Source organism: Calypte anna, chromosome 2, assembly GCF_003957555.1.
Source record: "Calypte anna isolate BGI_N300 chromosome 2, bCalAnn1_v1.p, whole genome shotgun sequence".
Lineage (NCBI taxonomy): Eukaryota > Metazoa > Chordata > Aves > Apodiformes > Trochilidae > Calypte > Calypte anna.
The window spans coordinates 46,300,278-46,328,017 of record NC_044245.1 but is presented as its reverse complement, the minus strand read 5'-3'; the positions used below and the strand labels follow the sequence as shown (position 1 = coordinate 46,328,017).

At 39.5% G+C, this 27,740-nt stretch overlaps 1 protein-coding gene across 1 annotated transcript in view; it reads right to left on the bottom strand.

Moving 5' to 3' along the window:
• GLI3 (GLI family zinc finger 3) overlaps positions 1 to 27,740 on the bottom strand; it is a 208,151-nt gene that overhangs the window by 33,457 nt on the left and 146,954 nt on the right. The window contains exons 7-10 of the mRNA XM_008498278.2: positions 22,028 to 22,229; positions 6,481 to 6,697; positions 4,931 to 5,047; positions 3,564 to 3,704 (exon numbers count right to left, since the gene is read on the bottom strand). Of these exons, the coding sequence (XP_008496500.2) occupies positions 3,564 to 3,704; positions 4,931 to 5,047; positions 6,481 to 6,697; positions 22,028 to 22,229 (677 nt within the window). The remainder of the gene's footprint in view (positions 1 to 3,563; positions 3,705 to 4,930; positions 5,048 to 6,480; positions 6,698 to 22,027; positions 22,230 to 27,740) is intronic.

Sequence of the window (27,740 nt, the reverse complement as noted above, 5' to 3'; positions counted from 1 at the left end):
TTATTCCCCTGAAAAAACCCGAACATTCATTAGAAGACTTACAGCTAGTCTCTGTAGCTCCTGAAAATTTAGCCCCACCAGGATACAGAAGAATGTTTTTTCTGAAACTCTTCATTTTACAAATTTCCTCTTCCCAGATGAACTTCCCGAGTCCAGGGAACTGGTTTGGGGCATTGTACGGGTGAAAGAATAACTTGAAATACTTCCAAGTCAAATATCCAAATGCATTTTCCTTTCTACCGAATATATTCTACATACCATTTACTCAATGAAGTGGGTGACAAAGAAGGGGTTTCTTGCAACCCCTTGTGAAGGTCTGCAGAGCTCACTCATTTTCATATTAGTTCACTTGACAACCCACAGTATGGGCAAGTAGGTGTGCGAATGACATAGTATCACATGTATAGTGCTGTATCACATCCATCCAAACTTCTGAACACTGACTGTAGCCCTCTGCTCATGCTTATTTGAGTGCCAGAGAACATTGGCAAGCCAGTAGATATTATCCAGATGTGTCTTCCAAGGGCAATTTGAGCCTTTGTCACTTTTATCTATTCCACTTGCCTCTACCTTGATGATTACTACCATGTCAACACACCTGGATGGTTATATACTTCTGATGTCCCCTCCTTCAGGCTCGGCTGGAGAAACTGAGGCTCTACTGAGTCTGCTGAGTAGGGGAATCACCTGCAGGGCAGCAGCATGTGCAGGCAGGAGAGGCAATGTTGCAGAGCTCTGCTGCAATATCTGAGAGTTAACAGTGTGATCCTAGCTACAGCCCTGTCTGTACACGAGCTAGCTCAGGTACCTCATGGCAGCATTGAACAGCCTGACGCACGTGGCCCTGGAGCTGCAGGTTGAAGACCTCATGCCTTTATCAGGGCCATTCCTTCTCCTGTGTTTGAGCAGCCTCTAGCACCATAGGACTCTGGGCTTGATGAGGCCTCCAGCTACTCCTGTAGTGTAAATATTACTGAATAAAGGATAGATTCATGCTGCTAAGACACATACTCTGTCTGTGCAGAGTTCAAGTGTACATATGCACACCCCAAGTCAGGAACTCATCCAGCACAAAGACACTGAGGTAAGCTCAGCTACAGCCATTTGTATCTACTCGGATTTAATCACCAGTGCTTGGGTAGGAGGTGTACATGAACCACATCAGTAAGAAGATTTTCAAGGATCAAACTGCTGCTCAGGGACTGAACACTTTCTGCTGGAGTCACACACCCAGGCAAAACCAGGACTGCCCTCCCGTATGAGGCCCTACTGAGACTCAGACATCATTTCCCTAGTTGTTGCAGCTGACTATCAGATGGCTGTGGCAATCAAAGGCAGACAAAATGTAGGACAGACTGGGGTGAATGGAGATACTTTCAAACAGAGTTAGATGTCTAAAGCCCTTTGCAATTCTGGACAGAAATAACTCACTCAAGTCCCCACAGCAGGGCACTGTCAGAGCTGCAAAAGAAATCACAAACCAGGGCCCCATCACTGAGTCACGCTGACTCTCACAGGGTGATTTATGCTACTTGAATGTGATGGTTGTGATGATGATGATGATGATGATGATGATGATTTTATTGTCTTCAGAGTATCAAGTCAGGATTTGCACCTCATAATCTAAAATGCCATCAATAACATAGCTGAATCCTGCGCCCTGCCAGAAAGAAATTCTTGTCTCATAGAAACATTTTTTATCTGCCTTCTTTATGTCTAGAGAACCCCATTTCATATGTTGCCATTATGAAAAAACATAAGAAACACATTTTGTTCAGAGGAGTCTTGCCCTTATAGTAATCAGAATAACTAGAAAAATCACACCAGAAATGAAAAAATGCATTTAAAAGAACCCAACCAAAACCAAGCTATGCCATTGTCAATTCAATTCACCTGAAACTACAAATCATTAGCTATTAGATAAAAGGCACAGTGAAATTAAATTAAATCTTGTTTGAAACTTAAAAAACCCTTTCTTTCATTACCAAGGGCAGTTTTATTCTAAATTTCTCTTTTATTTCATATATTTTTGGTGTAAAATATTTATTATCATCACGATGACCCATTCTGAATATTGAGAAAGGTTTGACAGGCATCAAGCTCCAGCCTTAAAATTATCAGTAAATATAAAGACCATGCCTGTACAGAATCCCAGATGATGTCAACTGCTCTATTTACATGGAATAAATTGCAAGACTGACACTTGATCTTTTAAATGTGTCTGACCCCTTGCAGCAACCGTTCGTATGCCATTTCTTCCCAAAACATTCTTACAACATGGGAGCAGTCTATCCTCACATTTCACCTCGGCATACTAAAATGTTAGGGTATTTTTGTGCAAAATGTGTCCAAAGGATTCTTTCAAAATGTCACATTTTTGCCATTATTTTGGTTTGTGATAGTTATTAATTTATTATTATTGTTACTGCTACTACTACCTAGTAATAACAGGAAACTGAAAACGCATCTTGACGAATAACTGCAGCGCCAAGAGGCTCTCACAATCAAGAAGTGAAAGGTGGAATTGCTGTACTAAAATCAGCTTTACAGCATCAGTTTACCATTTTGCATAGTGTTCAGATATACATGGTGGGGGGGGGTTGTTTGCTTTTTAATTATTATTTATTTTTTTGTGAAAAAGTGCATTTTTGAACACGTTACTTCCGTAACACATATGCCACATAGTGCGATAATGCGGTAGATTTTGTATGATCTCCATGAAAGTATTGAATGGTTTTCTACAATTAATATGGTTCCGACACATTGATCATTTGCTGGAGATGTTACTCTCTAATCTGTGCTAGGAATTCCTTTTTTCTCCAGAGTATTTAGATATGTTCTATAATGCTGGTAATTAAGAGAGGCACTGCTAGCTTAGGAGGGTGGAAATGAGGGAGGATGTAGTTGGCAGGCTATATTCTGTATTTTCACAGTTCACTTTCTAGCTTTCAATACTACAAAATAGTAAAAACAACTTATTTTGGGGAAGTGGTAGAGAAGAAGAAAAAGCAAGGTAGATACAACTAATACTTGAAAAGCATAAACAAAGCATACAGTTTGTTTTTGCTAGAAAGACTGAAATAATTCAGTCTCCATGTTTTAGCCTAATAATCCACTCTAGTTTACATCACAACAGTAAACTGATATCAAAAACCCCCTTAGGGAAGGGGAGGAATTCCCTTCAACCATTTCTACTGTTACAGTCCCTTTTGAGGAGAAAGAATCCAACTTGGCTAAAGGTTAATAATAATTCATGTCCAGCTTACTATTACTCAATAACTATCAAAGTCTCTAACTCAAAATAGCATTTGCTGGCTTACAGGATCAGAGCCATTACAATCTCTATTGAAGACTTTATTGAATTTTACACTAAGCTTTAGCTGACTGAACAGGTCAAGCACCGTGGCTCTGAGTTTTCTTTATTCTCAGAAACTCATAAACCCCTCTCCAGTTTGCAGCGCTGTTAGCTAAGAAACTTGACTCAGCACAGGGTCAGAGAACCTGACCTCCATGAAAAAGGTCACGTAGTTTTGAAATCCAGTTCCTGAATACCATTAACTTACATGCACGAGCTGTTCCTGCGTGTCAAACTCCCGGGAACAGCCTTCCCAGTGGCAGTTTGTCTCGTAGACCACTTCAGGCTCCTGTTTGCTTTCATCTTTGTCCCCTTCCTCTTTTACCAGGGTCATTCCCTCTGGCTGCTCCTGGAGAGAGGAAAAAACAGGGGTGAGGAGAGAAGAGAGGAAATTCTGAAATTGAGGAGGAAGAAAAGTGAATTATTTCAGCATTAAAAGAAAGGTAGGGGTGCAGATTATTTCACTCTCAATTCACTCTATTATTCCATTCTCCAAAATACAGAATCCCAAAACAGGCCTGATACATCAAAAGACATGTGCAGACTATCCATGTAGAAAAAAAAAAAATCCTCCCTGGAAGTACTGCAGTAAATTTCTAGAAAAAAAAAGAATCCCTTTACATCTCAATTCAAAGCAAATCATAAAAGTTTGGTTTCCCTCTCCCTTTATTTAACCAGCTCTTAACTTATACTTCCCTTATTCAGTGGTAACACTAATGAAAAAGGCACTACTCAATACAGCTTTATTAATTGGAATTTGACTTTAGTATTACAATTGGACATAAACCAGACCACCAACAATCCTGTGTGTTTTCATTGTTAATCCAGCGACAGTTTTGCTCACAAAAAACTTTCCAATAGCAGACTGGTAATTTTCAGGCTACTTGGTAGTCTGTTTTCACCTGCAATCTATGTACAAAAGGGGCAAGAAGAGGAGACAGTTTTCTAATTTTGCCATTTGACTTTCCACTGTCAGTTCCTCAAGGTGCCTCATTCTCCCCAGCTTGTTACATGCTCAGGGTAAGGGTCAGATGTTAGTGTAGAGCATTTGGCTCAGATTATGCACTCACGCTATTTTTCTGTTGCAAACCTGCTGAAGGACTTAGATGGACCTCTCCTTCATTTTCATGGATTCACTCACAAAATCTGCCCAAGTCACTGTATGTGAGGAGTCACTTGACTAAAATCAGTAGCATTAACTGGTGTAGAAAGTATAGCAAGTGAGACTGGAGCCTGACACTGAGGCCTGAGTGCAGTGCAGCATGGCATCTGAACAGAAAACATGTCCTCAGTAAAGGACCTGAATGCCTCTTGTTTGCTTTTCCAGAACAAAGAGAGGGTTTAGCACCCTCTGACTGATCAGAGGCACCTCTCCATCAGCCTCCTTCCTCTCTGCCCTCATTCTGCAGCACTGCCCTGTAACCCAGCAGCACCTCATTGCTGAGGCCACCCATGTGTGCACTGGACGAAAGGCCATACAAGAGCAGGAAGCCTGAAAAGATGTGCTTCAGGCAAGGTGCAATCTCCCTCCAGTAGTGAGATGAAAGGCTTAGGACTGTAACCTGCCCACCATACCTGCACGCTTCCTGCTCCCGGGCTGGGGAGATCCTCATCCGGCTTTATCTTGGAGCGCTTGTTGTGCATGGGATCTCCAGTGCTGCTCACTGCAGATTCACTTGTGGGTTTATTCTGCTGCAGGCAGGTTTTTTTTCCCCCCAAAAGAAGACAAAATTAGACTGTGATAAATATGTAGCTCCAAACAAAAACACAGAGAATCTGCTCGACAACTTTATTTGGAGAAGCTACACTGTTAATTATATTGGATATGCAATTACATTGTGCTTCGATTACATAGCATTAACTTGTGGAAAAGCTGCATTGCTCAACCTTGTAATGGAGCTGGGAGGGAACAGGAAGGAGGACATTTGATGTCACTTCTTGCTACAAACCAATGCTGGTTTTATCAGGCCAGGGATGGATAGAAAGAACTGCATTTTGCATATGACAACTTCAGAAAGGCAATTTTGAAACGTAAAATCACTGTGTGCTCTTTTAAATAAAGAAGAGAAATATTTCATTTTTTGAACTTGGAGGAAAGCTTTTGCACTTAATATAGGCACACATGATCTCGGATCATTTACAATGTTTCCCACTATAATGGTGGATGGGAAGAAGAACTGAATGCTAATGTGAGACAGCCAAAAAAATTCTAGATGAAGTCTTGGATTCTCCCAAGTCAACAGCAAAACTATTGCTGACAGAAACAGAATCTTGCTTTCCTCTTGTTGTGCTAGACTGAACACCATTATCTACACCTGCAAATGGATCTTGTAGGAACCCAGAGATCTTTTAGAGATATCTGAACTTGAATGGACCCCACAAAAAAATCAATATGCTTCCTACAGCAGCATGATCTGCTTCTACATTTGTAAAAGCTAGCTAGGAGATAAACAGCCCCCAGACTGATAAATAACCTATCCCAGGTCATCTGGAAACAAATAACACTAGTTAATAACAGGCAAGCCACAAACTGTGATAAACTCCACATCTGGGGCTGATTCACTGCTGCAAATCTCCAGCTTTTGAGAATACACTTTAGTTTATTGAAATTATTAACTCAAAGCTACTCAGTCCAATGTTTCACAAATCACTGAAAAACAAACTTCGAACCTCTGCACTATCTTTGAGTTCTGTTACTCACAGACCAAGTTACTTACTTGTAGTCACTCACACCTATGACAGGAAGGCAGAATATGACTTTGTATGTATAAACTCAGAGATGAAGCTGCTAATCTTTAGAATGTTAGTGGTCTTCATGAGTTTTTCCCCTTTTTCTTACTCTCCATCTCTACTCAGTTCCTGTGTAAGATCCAGGAGAGATGGTTTGGAATGAAAAGCTGCTGCAGCACACTGAAATATTTATGAAGACTAAAAAGCATGCTACCAATCAGGAACTGTGCATATACTCCTGTGATTTATAATAAAGAGACTGCAAAAGCTGTAGCTTCAAAAAAACTATTATGGAAGGATCTCAGTGACAGTGGTGATAAATTGCCATCGAGACAATGTAATTTATTTCATTTTAAAACTAATGAGGTGCAAAGGTTTCTTTTGTTGTCTCTCACCTGTGTGGACTCAGAAGGTCCAGAGCTGACCTGGATAGGGTTCAGGACACTGGGGATGCCAGGGATAGGTCTCTGGGTAGGAAAAGTTGGAGCAGGATGGATGAGTGGAGGGCTGTGTCCAAAGGCTGAACCTAGGGTTTGCTGACGACTTATAATTTGCTGATGCATTTGCTGGAGGGATACCGGTGTAGGAGGGTATGTGAAACTCAGAGCAGGGCTGAATTTGGGAGAAAAAGGAGGGAAGAGGGAGGAAAAAGATGAGGGTCATTACAGTATGGAACCAATCCAGAATAAACCTTTAAAATACATTTGATGAATTAACATTAACTGGTCCTTCCCTCTCTCCCCCTCGCCTCTTTCTTGGTGCCTCAAAGGATGATAAATCCTGGTTTTAAATCCAGAGTTGGCCTGGGCTTACTAGTGAGTGCAAAAATGATACCATAACAAAACATAACACTTTTTCCTAACACTTACCAGGAAACCACAGAATGTCGACTGAAATAAAATTCCTAAAAACTGAAATAAAAGGCAAGCTGTTCAATAACAGCTATTTATTGCAATAACAAACTTTATATAAAGAAAAAGAATGGGTGCCTACATGCTTTATAGTATTTTTATTGATAATGCAGTTCCCCTATGTTCACGTGTATGAAGCAGTTCCTTTAATCTTGGCTCATGCTACGCTCTTTCATATGTCTCTAGATCTTATTACAAGAGGAGAGAAAATCAATTGGTTAAATGTGTTCTGAACACTATGCTTGTCATATCACTCATTTGTTTGCAAAGATGGAAAGCTCAGTTCATCCAGAATGTCACCCAAAGAATTTCCATCAGTGCCGTTTGGTTACAGAAACTGATGGATTAACCTTTCCCCTCTGAAATTGGTGATCAATGAGTTTCAATGTAGAAATATTCCAATGGGAAAGCACTTCTCCTTCTTCCAGTTAAACAACATTAAATGTCTATTAAAGCCCCTTATGCATGTTAATACCTGTCATCACTTCATTACTTCACTGTATTTCCCAGACTACGGTGACTTTGGAGGAAATTACACTGCCACCTAAGGACCTATTCTGTGGGTAGTGCCAAAGCATTCTTTGTGTTAGACTTGAGAAATAAATGGTGTGGAACTAAATCTTCACATGCACGCATATGAGATCTCCCCAAAACATTTGCCAATAACTTAAAATTATTAAAGAAGAAAACATTAAAAATAAGAAGTGCATTCAGTGATTTGGTTTTTTTCTTAAAAAAGCCCACTGTTCAAAAGAGCCATATAAATTTAAAACATCGGGTCTTATAAAAGAGGGGTGTAAATGTAAAAGCCTGTCAAGGCTTTTTCTAATGTCAAAAGGGTGGATTTAATCCAAATCATAATTGGTGTTGCTGTTAAGTCCATTAACTGAAAATACTGTAATATAAAAAAAAGCTAAAACAATTTCTACCATTTAAAATAATAATTCCACAGAAATTCTGTGTTCATTACTTTGACTGTATATTTCGTTTGAGTACAATTCATAAAAAGACAGCTTCAATGTGATTACATTACTATTATTCCTGGTGAGAACTCTGTATTACAATAGTTTGTCCATTTACGACAGAATATCATTAAGAATACCCTTGGAGAATTTCACTGGTCTTTGAGGAACTCTCTTTTCATTTTGCATTGTATTCTTTTTAATAAAGGAAGGCAGAAACGTAGTGAAAACAGTAATTGTTCACAGCAAGAGTTAGGGAGAAATCAGTAATAATATTCAGTTATTGCAGCTCTATAGTCCCTGCTAGTGTTCCTGTAAGCAGCCATGAATGATTACAGCACGACTTAGCTAAGGTAGCCACTATGGATGATTGATAGGACATTAATCAAAAGATGCATATCAGGCTCAGAATTTGTTCACAAGCTTTCTTCTAATAGCTGATTTCATGTTCACTGAGCTCTATGCCAGTTTGTTCAATTTATTCCTCAGTGTACAAGCCATTCATCAAAGAACACAATGATTTAACACCCCTTTTCCTTTTTAGTGAACAAACATTACTAAGTGTAACTACTCTGTTCATTAAAAAACATACTATTACAATGTCATACATGAGGCTGAAACAATACCTCCTTACTATACCCCAGCATTTTTTGCTTCCAAGTGTAACACCATGAATTCAGCTCACATGCTTCAAGCAGAAGACAGCACCATCCTGGACATGCCATCATATTCATCAAGATCAAAAAATGCAACATAAACACTATTTAGATGAATTATTTTATTTCTCTAGGAGTGGTGAACACCTAGGACATCTTCACCCTGCAGCTGAACCAGTTTAAAATAAAAAAGTAAGTGGACTGATTTCACTGGAAGCTCTGAGCATGCAGTACCCTTGGAAACACAGGCTTGTTTGGGTTTCTTCCTTCTTAGGAGTTTAAGAGTGCTCAACAATACCTGGCTTTGAAAGTCCAGGTTCAAAACTTTGGTAATATTCCACAGATCCTACAAGGTAAAAACACAAACTTACAATTCAGCCATAAGACATGACTGATTTAAGACCTTAACTCAGAGCTGTAGATCCTGCCTATCATAGGTCTGTGACAACAGTTACATGAGCATCTGCATCTAACATCAAATTTTTTAACCTATACAAAGCAAGAGCACAGGCTGTCTCTCCCAAACAGCTCAGGAGGGGCAGGAGAGAACTGTTGTGATCTGAATATATTTTTATCTCATCAGGAGGCTGTTACAGTGGCGCTGACAAGAGACTTGGGAACTTGGATGATGAAGAGAAACCTTTGGCTATGAGTAGGAAGCAGACTGTAGGAGCTCCGAGATGTATGCTCCACATGCTCAATTTGGACTTAATGCAGCTCACTTATATTCACTGGATTTTGGCAATATTCTCCACTCAGATCCTCTAAAGAAGGGAATCACTGTGTAGGGTGGTTTTGGTCATGCATCCCTCCTTCACATTTTCTGCCCTATTGTTGTGTAGAGCAACACAAAAAGTGATGGTGCCTCCCCAATGGCAAAATACTTTTTGACTAAAGGACAGAAGTTTCTCTGCTTTGAAAAATACAGAAGCAAGTTTCATTGGCTTTCAGTGATGTGCCTTACACCAGTAAAGTTATAGTGCTTATACATTAAGTAAGCACATTTGCTTCTCCCCACCTTATATAAATAAAAATACCTGCCATCAAGAGGACAGATTTTACCTCATAGAGATGCCATCTTTACCTACACATGCGTTAACAGCACATAAGCCTCCAGAAGGGGGATGCTAAGCCAGGCATTGCAAACTGTTGTCCAACTTGCAAGCAAGCAAATTTGTAGGGTACAGCAGGACACAGTCAACACCTTAGCCAGTGGCTCTTACTGGAAAACAATTACACCAAAAAAGTTACATTAACACACAGCTGGATGTGCATTAAGATGTGCTAAGGAAAGGAAGAATGCTTATTTCCCTAGTATTTTTCTTTTGCCCCATGCTCAGTATCAAGAGCTGAGTCTGAGGTACAAGGATTTTCCTACAGAGCTTGACAACCTTCACTCATTCCTCCTGCCTCCAAACTTCAAACATCTCAGACTGAAATGAAAAGGACACCATGAGGGAGCAGAGGAATAGCCAGCACAGTTAAGGAGAATACTTAGAAACGGTGACAACGGTTCAGACACCAGGGTGATTTCTTTAATAGCTCAGATAGCTGCCTTCAAATAATTGTCTCCAGCTGTTTCTGGAGAGCTCTTCATAAGACACGATGACCTGGCTGGGTTTAACGTCACTCGCATGCAAGATGCTGTCACAGGGCAGCCTGGACGATTTTTCTGATCTGAAAAGATCAGAAGGATCTGAAGAGAACAAAAGGTGGCAGGTCTTTCTCTGCCTTTCAGAAACCATTCAGGCTGCTCAACAATAAAGTTGTTGTGGGCCAAAAAGAAGACAAAGAAATCAAAGCTTGCAACATTGCTGGCATGGAGTGCTCTGTTAGGAAGGGCAGACCTGGATTCCTGCCCTCTTTCACAAAGTTTTAATTCACTTTTTTCAGTGAATTTTCACTGGAATATAGGATGCATGAAGAATCCCCATAGCCCAGAGTCCTATCAGACCCCATAGGATTCCTCTGCCTTGACCAGCAGCCATATGCCCTTTAATGGCCTTACTAAGCTCGTGCTGCTTTCTAGCCAGGAGGCCAGCATCAGCAGGAAGGGTGTGATGGCCTCCCATCCCCTTGACCCCTTGGCCTCCTTGCCCAGCCAATTCTGCCACATCTTTTTAGAAATGTGCACCATGATGACACTGGTGTCACTCAGTAGCTGTCTAAAATTCGCGCCCAGATGCAGTAAACAATAGAATCATTTAGAGAGTTCAGAACTACAAAACCCAACAACTAGCTTTTCCAACAGTAATTGGTTTCCAAGGCCTTATTTTGCAACGTGTTTCTTTTAAGGTATCCTAAAAAGGCTGCATTTCAGACAAGGAGTGCTCAACACTTCCAAGATCTGGATGACAAAAGAAAGCAATATGCCTGTGCCAATCATTCACATTTTCCAAAACACCAGTTGCTTTCAAAAAATCTTGGGATTTACAGAAATTTAAGTAAATTATCTAGCTTTTTCTTCTATCTACCTATTGAGAAATGAAAATCTACACCACTGGAGGGAGTCTGATTTGTATTTCTTTCACTAACTCATATATACTGACAGAAAAGTCCATCAGTGATACCATTTATTGTTCCATACTGTGGACTTCTGTGTCTGTCTGTGAGTCTGCCTCTCTCTCTCTCTCTCTTTCTCTTTTCCTCTGTTAAGTCTCAAACTCCCTTCACCGGAGGTAAAGCAGGGCAGTGAACTACATTATAATTACATGAGCACATCAAATTTTAAGGAACAGACTTCAAGAAGAAGAAAAACAGACGTTATAATCAAAACCAAACTTTGTGGCTACTTTGTGGCTGTCCTACTAACAAGGTCATCCAGTTTCTGGTCACAGATGCGGAATTTACCGCAAAACAGCTGTGAATTCAAGTCAGGAAAAATTCCTTCTTTCCTATACATTGCATAGATGATGTGCCTAAAGAGAAAGGCTGAAACAGAAATAATGAGATTCCTACTTTGTGATACTGTGCAGTTTCATTATATCAAGGTAGTTTTCTCTGCTTAAAAAGACTGTGAAGATACCTTCCTAGTACCACAATGTACATGCAGTTCTGCAAGACCTGATGCCTCTAAGGCTTGCAAGAGCAACCAAGTACTTTCTGGTTCTCCTTTGCAAGAAAAGAAGAGTTTTTCAAGTATGTAAACTAGGGGGCATTTGATGAAAGCAACATAAAGGACATTAAAAAAATCACTGGTGGGCTTCAGCAACAGCTGCCTCAGGTGGCAGACATAGCCAGCACATTCATACGGGATGAGACAAGTCTAAAGAAAACAAGTCCTGCAAGAAACTAAAGGAACAAGCAAGAGCGTATCCTTTGGTATTGCTAATCTAATAATTATTCATGTTAGGAGAATACAGAGAGAATGAAAGTCAGAAAGCAGATGGATTCATGTGCATTTTGAACCACTATTTGCACCATCAGAGACAGACTGTGTGATTAGACAGTATCTAACACCTCTAATCTGACCCAGTTTGACCCAGTGTGACTTTTCTTATGGTTCAAAATATCTTTTTTGTAGTTTTGTTTCTTTGAGATACCTTTATTTATTCATATAGAACCATGCTGTTTTCCATATTTAAAATTTTTCCGTGTATCTAAAAATCTTTCCTGCAGCATTTCAAGAGCAGCACTTTGCTATTCTACTTAGCACTCATCACACACCTTCCCCTTTGTAGTCTCATCCTTTTTTATATTTTTTGCATATTTTAAATTATTACTATACCGTCCTCTCCTTTCTAGTATTCTCACCTTTAATCTGGACACAATAGGTTGTCTATTTTAACTCACTGCTATGATTTTGCAGACTCTGATCATTTTCCCTCATCTTTCTTGTAGACCCCCCACTTGTCTAATATTTTTCTTGAAATAAAACATTAAGAATAGGAATATGTGTCATAGTGAGACTCACTGGCTCTATCCATACCACCATGCAGTGGAAGGCTTCAGTCCCTTTGGCCTGAGGGGGCTTTGTCGGTGGTGCACCCACAGTCCAAGCACTTACGCCATAAGGAAGGTGCACCTGAGCCCTTCCCAAGTGGTGGAGAAGCCTTGGCACACCCATATCACTCTGTAGGCTCCATCATTTGTTCTTGTCATTAATGATTGATACTAGGCAGGTCAAATGATCCAAAGGACCTCACGTTATGCAGGGAAAGCTAATTTGTAGGTTCATGTTCAATAAAGCTGATCATCACATATTAGGATACCAGCATGGCTTCCTCTTGCTCATGCTCAAGTAGGTACAGATGTCACTACTTTTTGTTACTCTTCCTGAAAAGTTGCATGAAGCCTATGGGCAAGTGAAACTGAGAAACCAGGGAGCAGAAACCCACTGATAAATACTGGATGAATACCTAGGCTTACAGAATTAAATAGAGTTTTTATCCTTTTCTCACACTAGGCCAGGATTTCACCCTTAGTTTTTTATTTGAGTTGTCAAAGTCCTTACTTTTTGTTTGGGAACAATGTTAGGGGGAAAACTTTTAACCCATCTACTGTTCAGGAAAGCATCCCTAATAACTCTTAAATACTTCTGAAGAGGGACTGACTAACTTCAGCAAGTCTTTAAGTGCTGTTCTAAAATCTGTGTCCTAAAGACTTTGCAATCTTAACTGAATTAGATAATAACATGAGTCACAATTAAGTTAACAATTATCAAATACTGCTTTATGTTCAGATGCTCTTTTTTTTTATAAGAAGCAATGCAAGAAATAGCTTCATTCATCCTGTGTTAAACTGACATGCAGAAGCCACTGACTGAAATGTCAGATGTATGTCAGAGTGTCTGGGAGTTCAGCCATGGGTGCTGAGAGGGTCTGCATAAGCTGTCTTAGTACACAGAATTTTATGTCCACATTTTGTTGGAGCTATGTATGTGTGTAGTACGCAGCCAGGAACACCACACAGTCAGATGTGGAAAACTGTGGACAATCAGCAGGACAGCCTTGTAATCTGACCTCAACAGAGTGCAGAAGAGAGAAAGCCAGTGAGTTCTACTTGCGCAGGACCCAGAAGAGAAAAAGCAGCCAGGAATGTCATGTAAGAGAAGTGTCTCCTGTTGTTCGAGCTGGTGGAAATGGGAACTCATGTATGTCCTTTATAAACAAACAGGAGTGAATAACAAGCAGTTTCCAACTCTGTCATCTACTTCTCCTTCTGATGGAAACAACCTGTGAGAGGGACTGTCGACAAACCGCTCAGGTCACAGGACTGACAAAGCACTCAGCAACCTTGCAGCCCTGAACAGATTTGTGACATTCTTACAGCTTCAAGTATCTTAGATGCAAAATGAAACACAAATGGCATTACAGACTTTAAAAATGCACTTGTTTGGAGCAATATGCCAACAATTTATGTAACATTTTTAGTAATAACAAAAAAGAGTTTTGCTTTAAATTGTGTTTGTTTCTTTCCACTTTTTAACTATCAAAACTGAGTTTCAAGCAGACAAAGCAGACAAGTCATCAGTTACTTTTAGGGCTTGTCACTGAAGTACAGGGGAACACAATATCAAACTGTGACCAGACATGTGGCATGATCTTAAAGTTAGGCATGAGACTTGAAATCCTTTGAAATAATTTTTCAAAACTGGCAACTATCCCTCTGCATTTGTAATGATGACAGGTTTCAGTAAAAATCAGTGAGAGACAAGTCATCTAACTGAATCTGTACGGAAACATATCTGCATCTAATAAAGTATAGCATATATTATACTATCTTTTTCAGTTTTTATCAGCTAACAGTCATCATTTTACAACTGTATTTAACACACATGCAGCATTGCCTCTTTTTTCACTTTTCCATTATCAGTTTAAGTCTGTGGTTTGTACTTTCTCTTCAGCTTACCATATTATCTATTCTGTTTTATCTACTAGGATAGGTGAAATTTTTCTTCATGAATACATTGCCATACGCTGGAGTAAAATGGAATAGTTTCACTGAGAGCAACAGAGCCACACTGATTAACCTTATGTGCTCAGACAGCTCTGACAGCTTTGTCCTTCTCACTGGGATATTCCTGTTCAGAAATCCTCCATGTCCTAACTGGACTTTGTAGTAACAGTGCCTTGTGTAATTCATCTGTGCTCCCTCTGTGCAAGCTCATGACACTTATGGCAAACATGATTTTGAATTAAATTCACAGCTAACATTTTTGGGTTTCTAAAACTGGTGTTATTAATTATATGGAAAGTGCTAATTAATGCTTACTTTTAGGGTCTGCAAATGAAGTAATAAAGTGTTCAAATCCAGAACGCTTCTCAGCTCCAGAACTTTTCAGGAATTAACAGTGCACTTGATAACTCTCTGAGTTAACATTGAGCCAGTCTGGAGCAAGTTGCTTCAAATTAACTTCTCAATTACAAGATCTGAGCCATACACATTCTCAGGCACACATATATACACAATCACACTTGTACATATGTGTATCTGTACCTGTAAGTGCGCACACAAAATGTGCCTGGACTGTTTACATTCTTTATGTTGTTTGACTTCTTACACTGTATACTTTCTGAAGGCAGAAATGGTGCCATTAGTGTGTATTTGTGATGAGAAACAGCCACCGCTTCCTAATGCAAGACAGAGGTGATCTCCAAAACAACCTCCCTGAATGTCACCATGCTATAATCTACAGGAGCTTCCTATATGAGGCTAGCTGCAGAATTACAATTCAACAGAACCTGAATTTGATGCAACTTCCTGTAATACTGAGGAATTTAATTTTTATTCACTTTGTATCATTTCTCTGCCATTCATACTTCTTGAAAGAGGTTATAAAAGGATGTTATCATGGCATGATAAAGAATTACATTACCTTTTTTAGGTTAACCATACACAGTACAAGACCATACAGAATAAAGCCCTATGCTGCACATATGTGACTGTGTCTACTTAAACAGGACCTGTGTCAGTGGAGCTGCCCCTGGTCTGAATTTGACTCAGTCTGAACTGCAACTAAAACTTCATTTACAACATACTGTACAATTAATTAGAGATAAAACAGTAGAACACATGTAATGCTCACACAATTAATATGCTTTTTGTCCGGTACATCCTTTCAAAAGCTTCTTGCAAAACATTGCTGAATATATTGTGTTCTGCCTGCTTTACCCTAAAGATGTCCTTCTTAAGATTCATTTCATTAAGCACACTTTGATAGTGTCCTTTGACACAGATTTAATTATACAAACTTACAAACTTAAAACTTACATTCTAAAGAAGAAATCAAAGGTAAGAATGAAACAGTTGTTTTTTAGTAAATGACATACAAATTCTCAGATGGGGTTCTCTATATTTTAGTACAACTGGCAGCAATCTGGGCATGGAGTCAAGCAAGGAAAAAAATGAAATCTGCATATATGACAAAATAATTTTGAACAGCATGATAAAGAGTAAGAGGTTATCTCTAGAGCCAAGTATGCTTGGTGAATGAGCAATAATGATAGTAAGTTGTATATCTATACTAAAGGGGAGTCTGAACTACTCATACATAGGTTCTAAGCTGCACCAATTTAGGAGAAGCACTTGCTTGTCTTGTTGCAGAATTCAATGGAGGAATGAAAATTTGATAAATATGAAGCTAAGGCAAAAACATGTTAAAACAAATGGAATGGGAAACAGAATGCAAAAGATCACAGTGCATTTGAATTGATGGTCCTCTCCTGGAACACTATGGCATTTAGTAGAGGGAGACTTTCTAGAGAGCAGACTGAAAGCAACCATTTGCCTCAGAAAGAAGGTAAGAAGAGACATAATAAGAATATATAAAATACTGAAGAAAAATAAAGATTGAGAACATGAGCGCTCCCTGTCTTATGATACATTCTGTTCAGTTAAAAAACTGGATAAGTTAAACTTGATAAGAGGATGCTTTTCACTTTTCCTTATACAGTGGGTAACTAGACCATGGGTCTCTGCTGCTGGAGATACTTTTACTTTTCTCCATGATAACTTTATATTTTCATTTGTAAATCTCAACTCTGATTTTATTTTTCTCTATGCTTTTCTCTAGGTGTTTGCCAAGGGAAACTGAAGAAATTAACACATGATCACCTGTTTCTAGATGTAAAGCAGTTCAGAGGAGGGCACTGACTAATGCTCTGTACAAGGATCTTACATGCTATGAGGAAATCATTGAGAATCTAATACCTGCTTGAAGAAACAATCTTGTTTTCCTTGTGGGTATTAATCCATCACTGTATAAGATCACCCTACAAACCTGGATATATTTTTCCAGCACTCTTTGTGAAAGTGTCCTCATCACCACTCCCCAATGGTCAGCTTCAGTTCAGCCCAGAGCAGTGATGTGAGCCAGAACAACTAGGATCTGGTTGTGATTAACTACACTATGTTAATTGTTTCTTCCTGTTCTGATGAAATTAGGGAAGAAAAGGCAAAACCTGTGGGGAGGGGGGAGGTGGAAAGTGGTGTGGTGCTTTCTCAGTTTCTTTCAAACCTTGAAGGATATCCCAAAGGGCTCCCATAAAACTGAATTTTAACACATACCGAGATGGCTAAGGTGTATTTGCAGTTACATCTACCTAGACCAAAGAAAGCCTCTTGCAGTAGGTGGAACTACTCCTGCTTTGGCTTATTTTCGGAAAACAGATTTTGTAAATAGGGTATTGTAGGGCTTCAAAAGAACTAGAAAAATAAAGAGGTTCTGAATTTCAGATGCTATAGAACATTAACTCTCAACCTCCTGTGTTTACTAAAGAACAGCTAATCTTTTGTAAACGTTTTGAATCACTACTCTAAATATCATGGCAAGTGATTACCCCCTCTGTACTCACTCTAGGCCATGCTGCCTCTCAGGAAGAAGTGCAAGCGAAGTGCAAAGTCTAATAATTGTCACAGGTAGCAGATCTAACATTAAGTACATCCTGACAAAAGATTAATAGCAGGGGTGCTGCGCTGCAGAACTGAGGCAGGTAACCAAATGAGTAAATGTCAAATGAAGGATTATCCTCATCTGATGCTATTTCATATACCTCCCCTCTGCATAATCTCTCACAGCTGAGACCTAAACCAGGTGTTTTCAAATGCACAAAGTCGAGGCTCTACCTGGTGTGCTAAAGGAGATCCACTATTAGCTGTCAGCAGGAGCAACATCTTCTTTTCAAGTATTCAGCCTATAGTCAAGATACAGAATTATGCTGACAACAGACGATGACAAAGCACCCGTCAAGTCAAGCCCCATATTGATTGTGCAAAACTATTATTATTTATTATTCAAACTGCAGGAGTACACGTCATGGACCAGAGCTCTTCTGCACTTGGCTCCATAAAAAACACAGCTCAAAACGTGGCTCCTTTATTTTTATTTCATCCTCAACATCCCACAGTGCTCTCCTATAGCGGGTTACATGCTGAAAAGCTGTGTGAAACGTGGGACGTGATTTTTTTTAATCTTCAGTACTTTTTCTTAGCCAATGCAAAGACCAGTTAGATCCTGGAGACACCTTTTTAATACAAGTAGCACCTCTGCAGAAATAGGGGAAGAGAATATTAAGCCTGCAAAATTGAACGTGCCAGAACTAAACCTGCCCGCAGCCTTATGTGCTTGCTTGTCAGCCTTTAATTATATGATTACACACCCCTTTCCTCCCCTGCAGGATTCGTACCGCATCCAGTGCACAAGATGCACAATGGTCTCCAGTGAGAGAATCATATTTCTCTTCTCCCTGCCCAGAGTATTGCCTATAGGCATTCCTTCCATTGTATTTAATCCTCTGGTGAATACATAATTACTGATACCCTCCTGAGCTTCTCTGCTGTGTTTCACATAACATTAATGCTTCCATTTTCCCTCTGAGGTGAAGGGGAAGGACTCTTGTGTTGCACATGTATGTGAATTAAGGAAAGACTAAGGTAAAAAGTGCCACTTATTGTGGTTGCCTAATTTCACATTGGTTAATAGGGCATGGCACACAAAATGTCCAAAACAACAGTTGGTAGCTACAAGCCATGGCTGTGAGCATTTTGGGTCCTCAGAAGAACTAAGAGTGTTGGGCTGGGTCTCCAGAAGAGAAACTGTATTGAGTCTGGTGGTCACTTCTGACTAGCTGAGTTTACCCAGCATCAGGCAGGGATTGTGTTGCAATAGCAGGGTCCTCCATCCAAGTAGCAAACAAACAGATGAGAGGTTTTACAGCTGCCTGGAACAGACAAGGTAGGGTCTTGTGGCTGAAGGCAGGGTCCTGTGGCTGATTGAGAGGATGGTCAGTCAAACTGTGCACTGAAACAGATAGCAGCTCTGTGAAAAAACCCTGTGCAACCCTGAAATTAAAGATGGTATCAGAGCACCATCACAAGGGGGCAGTACCTTCATTCTCCTGAATGACCAATTTCTGCATGATTTCTTTTGCAGCTTTTTCTCTCTTCTAAAAAAATTCTTTAGAATCATAGAATCATTTAGGTTGGGAAAGACCTTTGAGATCATTGAGTCCAACCACAAAGCTAAGACTAACAAGTCCACCACTAAACCATGTCCCTAAGTGCCACAACTACACATCTTTTAGATACCTCTAGAGATGGTGACTTATCCACTTCCCTGGGCAGACTGTTCCAGTGCTTGACAACCCTTTCAGTGACGAAATCTTTCCTAATATCCAATTGAAACCTTCCCTGGCATAACTTGAGGCCCTTTCTTCTTACCCTACTGCTTGTTACTTAGGAGAAGGGACCAATACCAACCTGGCTACAACCTTCTGTCAGGTAGTTGTACAAAGCAATATGGTCTACCTGCAGTCTCTCCTTTTCTCCAAGCTAAACAACCCCAGTTCCCTAAGCCATTCCTTGTAAGACTTGTGCTGTAGACCCTTCACAAGCTTTGCTGAGTTACATCAAAAGCATTTTGTCCCAGCTTGCTTAACCTGGACAGTTCCTGGTCTGACTCCTCTGAAGACAGCTTTCTTTTTCAAGTTCAGTGAAAGCTGTTACACATAGGAAGACAGCTAAGCCTCCACAAGCTTCCTGAGGATGTACCAGATTAACCAGAGCTACAGCTGCACGGAAAGGTCCTCCTTCCTCTCTGTGGGCCCTGGTCTGGAACACGATGAATACTCAGTGTATTTAACACAGGCTAATAGAAACCTCTGAAGGGCTTATTACTTGGCTGAATGTTTGCTATTCTCAAGAATAGCAAAGATGATTTCTATGGCATCTAGGTAACACCCCTGACAAGTTTGATCTTCTCAGTAAAGAAGGTAGCAAGAGGTATTTTAGTTTGTACAGAAAAGTCTCTTCTTCCCTAATTTCCTTCTAATAAATAAGTAACTTTGCTGATGCTTTTTGGAAACACTCAGCATTAGATAGGTATCTGCCATGATAAAAGCTTCCAAGTGTCTAATGTTAACTATAATTAACTATAGTTAATGTTACTGAAGTTGCCTAAAATACAAATCCTTCCTGTGTTGAATTCCATCTGGTGGCCTGATGACTTGTTAACCATTTTCTTGCAACAACTCCTATGAGATCTACTTGCAAGTTTCCAGAAGCTTCTATTTTACATTAGGAGAAGTTTTTTCTTCAGTTTGATCACTGCTGCAGTCAGGGGATGAACCTAGAGTTCAAATGGGACGAACCTACAGTTTGATTCAGTACATCAGTTCTTGGACTGAATGCATTACTTAAAAGATAGTGAGTTGCAATGAATTAAGTTCTACAGGTAATCTTGTTGCCAATTAGCCTCAGAATTTATTAAAGCAAAGAACTGTGGCTTGGGTTTAATACCTTATGTCACTGGTTTTTTTTGGTGTAATTGTTTTACAGATAGGTGCACATGGGAGAAGTTAAAAGGCATCAACAGAGGTGAATTGCAAAACTGGAAAAAGAGCAAACTCCATTTCCTCCTTTCCGCAGACAAGAATGGAAAGAGCAAACGGGGGGGAAAGACTAACTCCACTGTAGAGACTATGCCAACTTTCTTGCACTATCTGCTTTACCAAAGTTACAAGCAACAGAAAAGAAGGTTAGTAACTTAAGTGCCATCCCATCTTAACAGTGGGGATAGTACACTACTACATAGGACATGTATTTAACAGATGTAGTCCAAAACTGCTGCCAGCTGCTGAAATAAATCACATTTCACATTATAGAGATTCATAATTGGGACTATGGCTACACAGACTGCAGAACTGTATTACAGAGGTATGATATCATACCTGTGGAATACTATACAGCTATTCAAGCACCTCAGAGCTATGAAGCATGACTATTTTTAAAAAGTGCTTAAAAAAACCCAACAGCACTTACATTAGTACCAAATATTTACAGTGTTGTCACTTTGAATGTTTGGCAGGCTCATGGTTTCTAACACACCACTTGCATGCCCTGTTTTTTACCTAAGTGCAAATCCCCACAGCCCATTTTTGAAACTCTAAGTGAGTAGTTTTTGCTGGAGAGCCATGTTTGAGCTTTGCCAAAAATGGGCCTTTTAAATCTCAAGAAACTGCTCTGGGGACTTGCTCCATTGCCCCTTTGTCTCATTGAAAAGTGAAGGTGGAAGCTGCTTTTAAGCCAGGGACCAGCAGCACTCTGAGTGCCAGAAACGCAAAACCATTCTGAGGTGTGCAATTGTTTTTTGGAATACTGAAGGAGCTGTTCTCACCTAACACACAGCAATGTTAAAAATACAAGAATTTTGTCAGCTGCATCTCCATTTTGTCTGCTGCTTCTCTTAATTTTCTTCTGCTTCATTTTTGACACCCTTGCTTTTCTTCCCTTGCCTTATACCCTGTTTGCTTCCCTTTCCTGTAAAACATCTGCACACTTCTTCCCTCAATACTCTGCTCTTATACCTCCAGAACAACCATTTTTGGCTGTTTTCTTGCACAGATACATAAAGCAGCCAAGTGTAAATCATAGCATTTCTGGTGACACTGGATGATAACAGTACTTCCTTGGTACAAAAAAATAGATAATTTAGCCACAGAAAATCTATATACAATCTAAACCATGAAATAAACAAAACAAAACATGGGAGACAAATACCAAGAAGTTGTAGCCAAACATTTTAATTGAACAGTGCCACGTCTCTGTTTTACTCTCTGGTAACTGCAGTGTAGGAACAGCTCACTGTCCATTATACCTAATGGCCAGAAGAACCCAAGTAACCTAAAAGTCACAAATTTATCCTACAGTTTCTTCTCTGAAAACAGATTCCTGAGCTCACATTCACACACTGTTGCTGGTCAGTATTATCTGCACTAGAAAATATGCCAAAAGGTCCCTTGTGGTTACCCTTCTAAGCAAGAAAAGTACTTGAAGCTCTGGTGAACACAGATTACAGAAACTGCAAAAAACACACATTCACAAAAAAACCCAGCTAAGGATCTGAGTATAAATTCATATTTGTGTGTTTGTTCATAAGTGCGAATAAGCAAAACAGGTAGAAAATGCTCTTCTTACCTTATTGCACTTGCAGATAAGTGGCCATAAGAACCACTGGCTGAGGAACTGCTACGAGAATTATTGAGAATTGTGACCAAGGAATTTGGAGATGTCCGTATCATGGTCTGAAGGTCAAAGCTGTGATCAGATAAGGGGGATATGGACAAGGTACGCTTTCGACTTGGTCTAGCTGACAATCTTGGGCTCGGAAACCTGGCGCCTGTTATGTAAACACAAATAATTATCCATTAGGGTACTTAATCGCATTTATTTGTTATCATAGATGGGTAGAGGGAGTTGCAAGACACCAACATGCTGTGACAAGCCCACTCTCTCCACTTGTGATCTACTGGCTACAATTGAGGAAAATTAGGAAGAAAAATCTATCTTCCTGTGGCTTACCTCAGGGGAGCTCTGTTTATTAATGTGCAAGCAAAATGATAAATTGCTAAACAAAAGGAAAAGACTTTTATGAGTTATCCCTCTCATTTCTGGTGATTTATGAATCTGATGGCTTCGTAGACATTCACATCATTAATTCAACCATGAGCAATGAGACAGTGGTTCAGATCTGGGCTACCAGCAAACCCAAACCCGCTTCACTTTAACACATACAGCCAAAGCTAAACTTGTAAAATACAGTGCAGAAATGAAAAGACAGATTTTCCTTTGCTGACCATAGTTCTGCCTGGTCGATACTTGATCCAAAACTAAAAATCACGGCTGAAAAATACAATAAAAGCCAGCTCTATCAGCAGAAGTCTAAATGACATTAATAGCATTAGACTGAGAAACAGTAGCCTGTATTCGCATTTGTACAGGATGCCATGATCTTCTTGTGCTCAGGTGTACAGGGGCCAATGATTCCAATTTTTTTTAGAACTAGAGATTAAGCTTTTTGGAGTAGCAAACAGCAGGCAACCACACAGATATCATTTAAATAAATACATATTACTTTTCTAATTGGTCTGCGTTGTTCTGAAAATCTATGCATCTTCTGGCCTATTTTATCATGTAATCCAAGTAATTTTTTTACCATGTAATCTCAAGTTATGCAGTCCTGACAGAAGATGTATCACCTTAAATGTCTTCCCTCTATTTAAGTAGCTTCTATCTCAGTACAAACCCAGAAGGAGAGAATTACCTTCCACACCGCACAGCAAACTATTTCCTTTGCCACTTCTACTGTTTTAATACATTTAAATGGAAGTAAAGGACTGAGTCTTAATGATCCAGCAGCCAGGGTCATGCAAGTCTTGGGTTTTATCCCTACTTTACAGCTACTTCTCCCAGAGGCTCCTGACACTCTCTCTAACTTGCTAATAATTCACAGCTGGCCACAAGCCTCCATTATAGGTCTGCCTTCATAGTTCTGGCTCATGTCTTGGTGTCCAGGACCATTCTTCAGCAGGCTATATAAGTTTACATGCCTAACATTAACCAGAAGAGCCCAACTGACTCCAATTAGACTTACCCCAAGGACAGACCTGGATCAGACCTTGCCATTATGTTTTCCTTGCACACATTAGTGGGTTGCCCTTCTTTCTGTGCATGCTATCCAAGATCTTCATCTGGTGTTAAAAGCTGCCATTTTATTCCCACTGTGACTGTGTGATCAGATCTCCATCTACAGTCCTTCTCTTAATCTATGTGTAGATCTGCCACAGCTAGCCACCGTGAGTGGCAATTCTCTTTGTTATCTAGCAAATACGGAGTTTTTTTCCCTTTATGCTCTGTCTCTGCAATAGGCCTTAGCCCATAGAGCTTCAGTTTTTCAATGAATATTCAGGCTCTTAATTCATCATGTAAAACTTAGGCATAGCTTAAGTTGACTTCTTCCTAAAAGCTACTACGCTTTATTTTAAGTAATCTTTTTAATCTCCTTCTTATGAGTTTGCTGCTGTATTGTGCCTGCTTGGTATTTTGTTATTGCTATGTTTTGTGCCTTTCAGAAGCAGAGATCTTTTATGTACTAAAATAAAACCCAACAATGATTAGCAGCTTTAATAAACTGCAACCTATTTAACAAGAAAATACAAGCTATATGTCATGGTAAAAACTGTACTACTTGGCACATAAATCTCCCATCTACAACTCTTCTCTGCTAACTCTTCAGCCAGTGTGAATGAGAACAATACCTCTGAAGTCAATAGTGGTAACATAATTTGCCTCAGTTGAGGATTCAATTCAAGTGCTTTAGAGGTCAATAAACTCTGTTATCATGGTTTAAATAGGGATGGCTAAGTACTGGTTAAACAGCAAGCAAAGGAGACAAGGAAGACCTGCTAGACACTGGCTGACCAGCAAAACGAGATTTTACCCAAGCACTTCTCCACAATACCATGTCCCTACCAGCCATCCTAGTGGTGTGCTACATATGACAGCAACACTTTGTGACTGTAATTAAGGATACTCTTTTTTCCTCAAAATAATGGACACTGACCTCAGCATGCCAGCAAGAAGGTAGCCAGAGATGCTCAGACAGGACAAGCAACTCTGGAAATGCAAGATCCAGTTTTATTTCTCTGTTTACAACTTAGAGTCACCATGTGCTACTGATGGCCATCTATGAACAGTTTCAAATGTCATTTCCAGGATAAATACTTTGAAAAATTACTTCCTATGGATCTGAAGTCCAGTTTTGAATCTATGTAACTAAAACGGAATTGCCACTTATTTGAGAAATACAAGCCTGCTAAATGTGGACGATGGTTAGTGATGATAACTAGAGGGGGGTGCATGGGTTTGATGAAAAAAGTGGGGCAGTTTAGAATGCTAGCACCTGCACATCTCCTTTTTGAAGCTAGACTGGGCAGTAGAAGACAACAGCTGTGTTTTTCTGTCTCTGCCATCAGACACTCCTTGTTTTCTGTGCCACCACTGTCCAAGAGGACTTGTTGGTGCTCCAACCTGCATGTCAGAAAGGACTAAACAGGCATTACCAACAAATGTTGAAAGTCCTTAAGATCTTAGGGAGAAGCACAGTCACCCTCAACAGATTACACTGGAGGGACACTTATACTCCCAGCAATGCTCTACAAATTCTCAAAAACTGCAGTGACAGAGCCTGGACTTAAACACCATGCAGCAGTTTCAGGTCTCCTCTTCTCCTCCAGGCTCCACCTAGATCTGGGAATTCAGCAGTTCTCTCCATCTACCTAGGATGAGAAGACCCTCCTAAGGGCCAAGAGTCTCCTGCAAAAAAGCACTTTGTCAGCTTCACAGGGGGAGCCAAGAAGCTGGGGCTGGATAAGAGCTCTATACAGAGTCTCATCACAGGAGAGGGTGATTTGCTTGAAGAGAGACCACAACTTTCAAAACTGAAAATGCAAACAAATGGAATCACTGTTGGGTTGTTTTAGTTTGGGGGTTTTTTTGTGTTTTTTTTTTTTCTTTTCCAGATCTCCTGGTTTAATTAGGTGTCACATGCCTAAAAAATCTTAAGCATGAGCTGACCACTCATTATGCTGCAGGATGTTTGTTAAACCATTCACCTGGCATAACATCAGTCTTAGTATGTTATAAAAAGGAATAGGTCACAATTTGTCAGTACCTATGAATACTAAACAACACTTTTCAGCCTTGCCCAGGCATTTATTTTAAAAACAAACACTACAATATTTATTTAGCAATTTGAGATGTTCATCTGCGCACAGTATTCTCCAACAAAGCATTACATTCCTTAGTTGAAGGTGCTTTAAAATAAAAAAATGCAGTGACACTGATTCACTAAAAATCAACTTACTTTTGTGGAAATGCTGAAAAAAAACACATCACACCAGCTTGGCAAAGCCTGCTAATGGAAGGTGACACTGAAAACTTGTTCAGGAATGTCACCATTTTGGAGAAGGGGCTATAGGAATAAAAAGTCAGACGCTGATAGTAAAGACTTGAGTGAGTTGACAAAAAATTCAGCAGGTGTCAGAAGAAAAGATCTTATTCCTGGGGTACAGATCAATTCTAAAATAACAGATATCTATCTCCATCATAAATTTCAAATATGGAATATGCCATCCAGCAAATTTGCCCATGAATTTGATTTTTGAGTTGAAGTTTTTAGCATCGCTTAATCATTTATAAGGCAATCTTCAGACATATATCATTTATTCCATCCCTTTAAATCAAACTTCTTTGAACCTGTCTGAGGCACTAGTTTTTGTTAAAGGATGTGAATATAGGAAGTTTGATTTTATTTTACATCTAAGCTTTATTTCTTTGTTTTCCTTCTGGTTTCTGCTCACAGGTGTGAAAACTTTGTTTTCACTCCAATAAAGTTTGTCATAAATTTTGTCTTAGTTTTCAAAATGGTAAATCTGTCATCAGCATGACAGCAAAAGGAATGTCTTTGCTACTGAACCACCCTCGTACTCCACGTATGCCTGAAAATCAGAAATCAAGTCCAGTCCAAAGCTTCTCACATTGGCTTAACTCCTCAGGATGGTCAAATTCACTACATCAATAAGAGTGCTGACAGTGTCTCTAATGTCAAAAAGGGGTCAGTGAATGCTGAATACCTTCAAAAAACCTCCCATTCTGAGTGAGTACAGGCAAAAGTTAATTAGAGTGAGGACATTAATACTCTCAGGGTGAATCAAGAAACCTCAGGGAACATGCTTGCCTTCCACTGATCACCATTTAAAAGCAAAGGAAAACATATTTCCCAAGAGAAAAATGCAGGTATCAGATCCTAAAGGCTGTGATTTTTGGATTCATTTAAGTGCTTAAAAGAGAGTTTTGGCATACAGTATGCTTACCCATATACTTCCCTCCTAGTTACATTGATTTTTTACCTAGAGGTAGCACATCTGACCATTTCAGATCAAGCAAAAAGACAGGAAGACTTGGTCAGGGATTCTGGTCACCAAAACTACAGAAAAGCTTTATAGCAGCTAACTAAAATTCTGGTTCACTTTGCATGCCACACAGGATTGGATGAGGAAAAAATTACAACCAAGCATACACAATCTTGTCCTTATTTTCCCATAATATATGAGATATTTCATGGACAATGAAGTTCAAGGCTTCAGGAAGTCAACTGAACTTAAAGTGAGATTTAACTTTCTGATTAATTCTTCTTCCACTCCTTCCATCCCCAATTTGAAAATATTTTTTAAGCACCACAGAGCAAAACAAAAGGCCCCAAACTGTATGTAACATGTTTTTGTGCTTAGTGCACGCTAATGTTGGAATTATTATTTGTACTACCAGAAAGGGCAGAAATGCCAAATTACTGTGCGAGGTGCTATATAAACACACAATTAGGAGACAGACTTGCTTCACAAAAGAACAATGTCTTGCTTGTATGTATTTGGTTGTTGTGTGGAATAAATGAGCAGCTGCCTTTGAGTGAGTTGAGTCAACTTGCTCAGAATTTGATAGCAGATAATGAGGGAAGCCACCGATCTCCCTTTGGTTTCCATTGACAAGATAGAGCAAAAGACCACTTTTAGGATCACCATATAAAACCTTGAGAAGAAAGATCCAAACAAGTGGCATTGTGTTGCATTGATCATTATCCTTTGTTATTAAATGCAAACAAGGGCCTTCTTATTGGGTTTTTTTGTGTTGGTTTTTTGGTGTTGTTTTGCTGGTTTCTTTTTTTAAAAAAAGAAGTCTTAATATCAGCTTCCTGCTAATTGTTTTGTTCTTGTTTCTAATCTAAAATTCTGACAAAGAAGAAAGAGCTTTTCTTTAGTATGATGAATGATAGGACATTCAGATTCCTACTTAA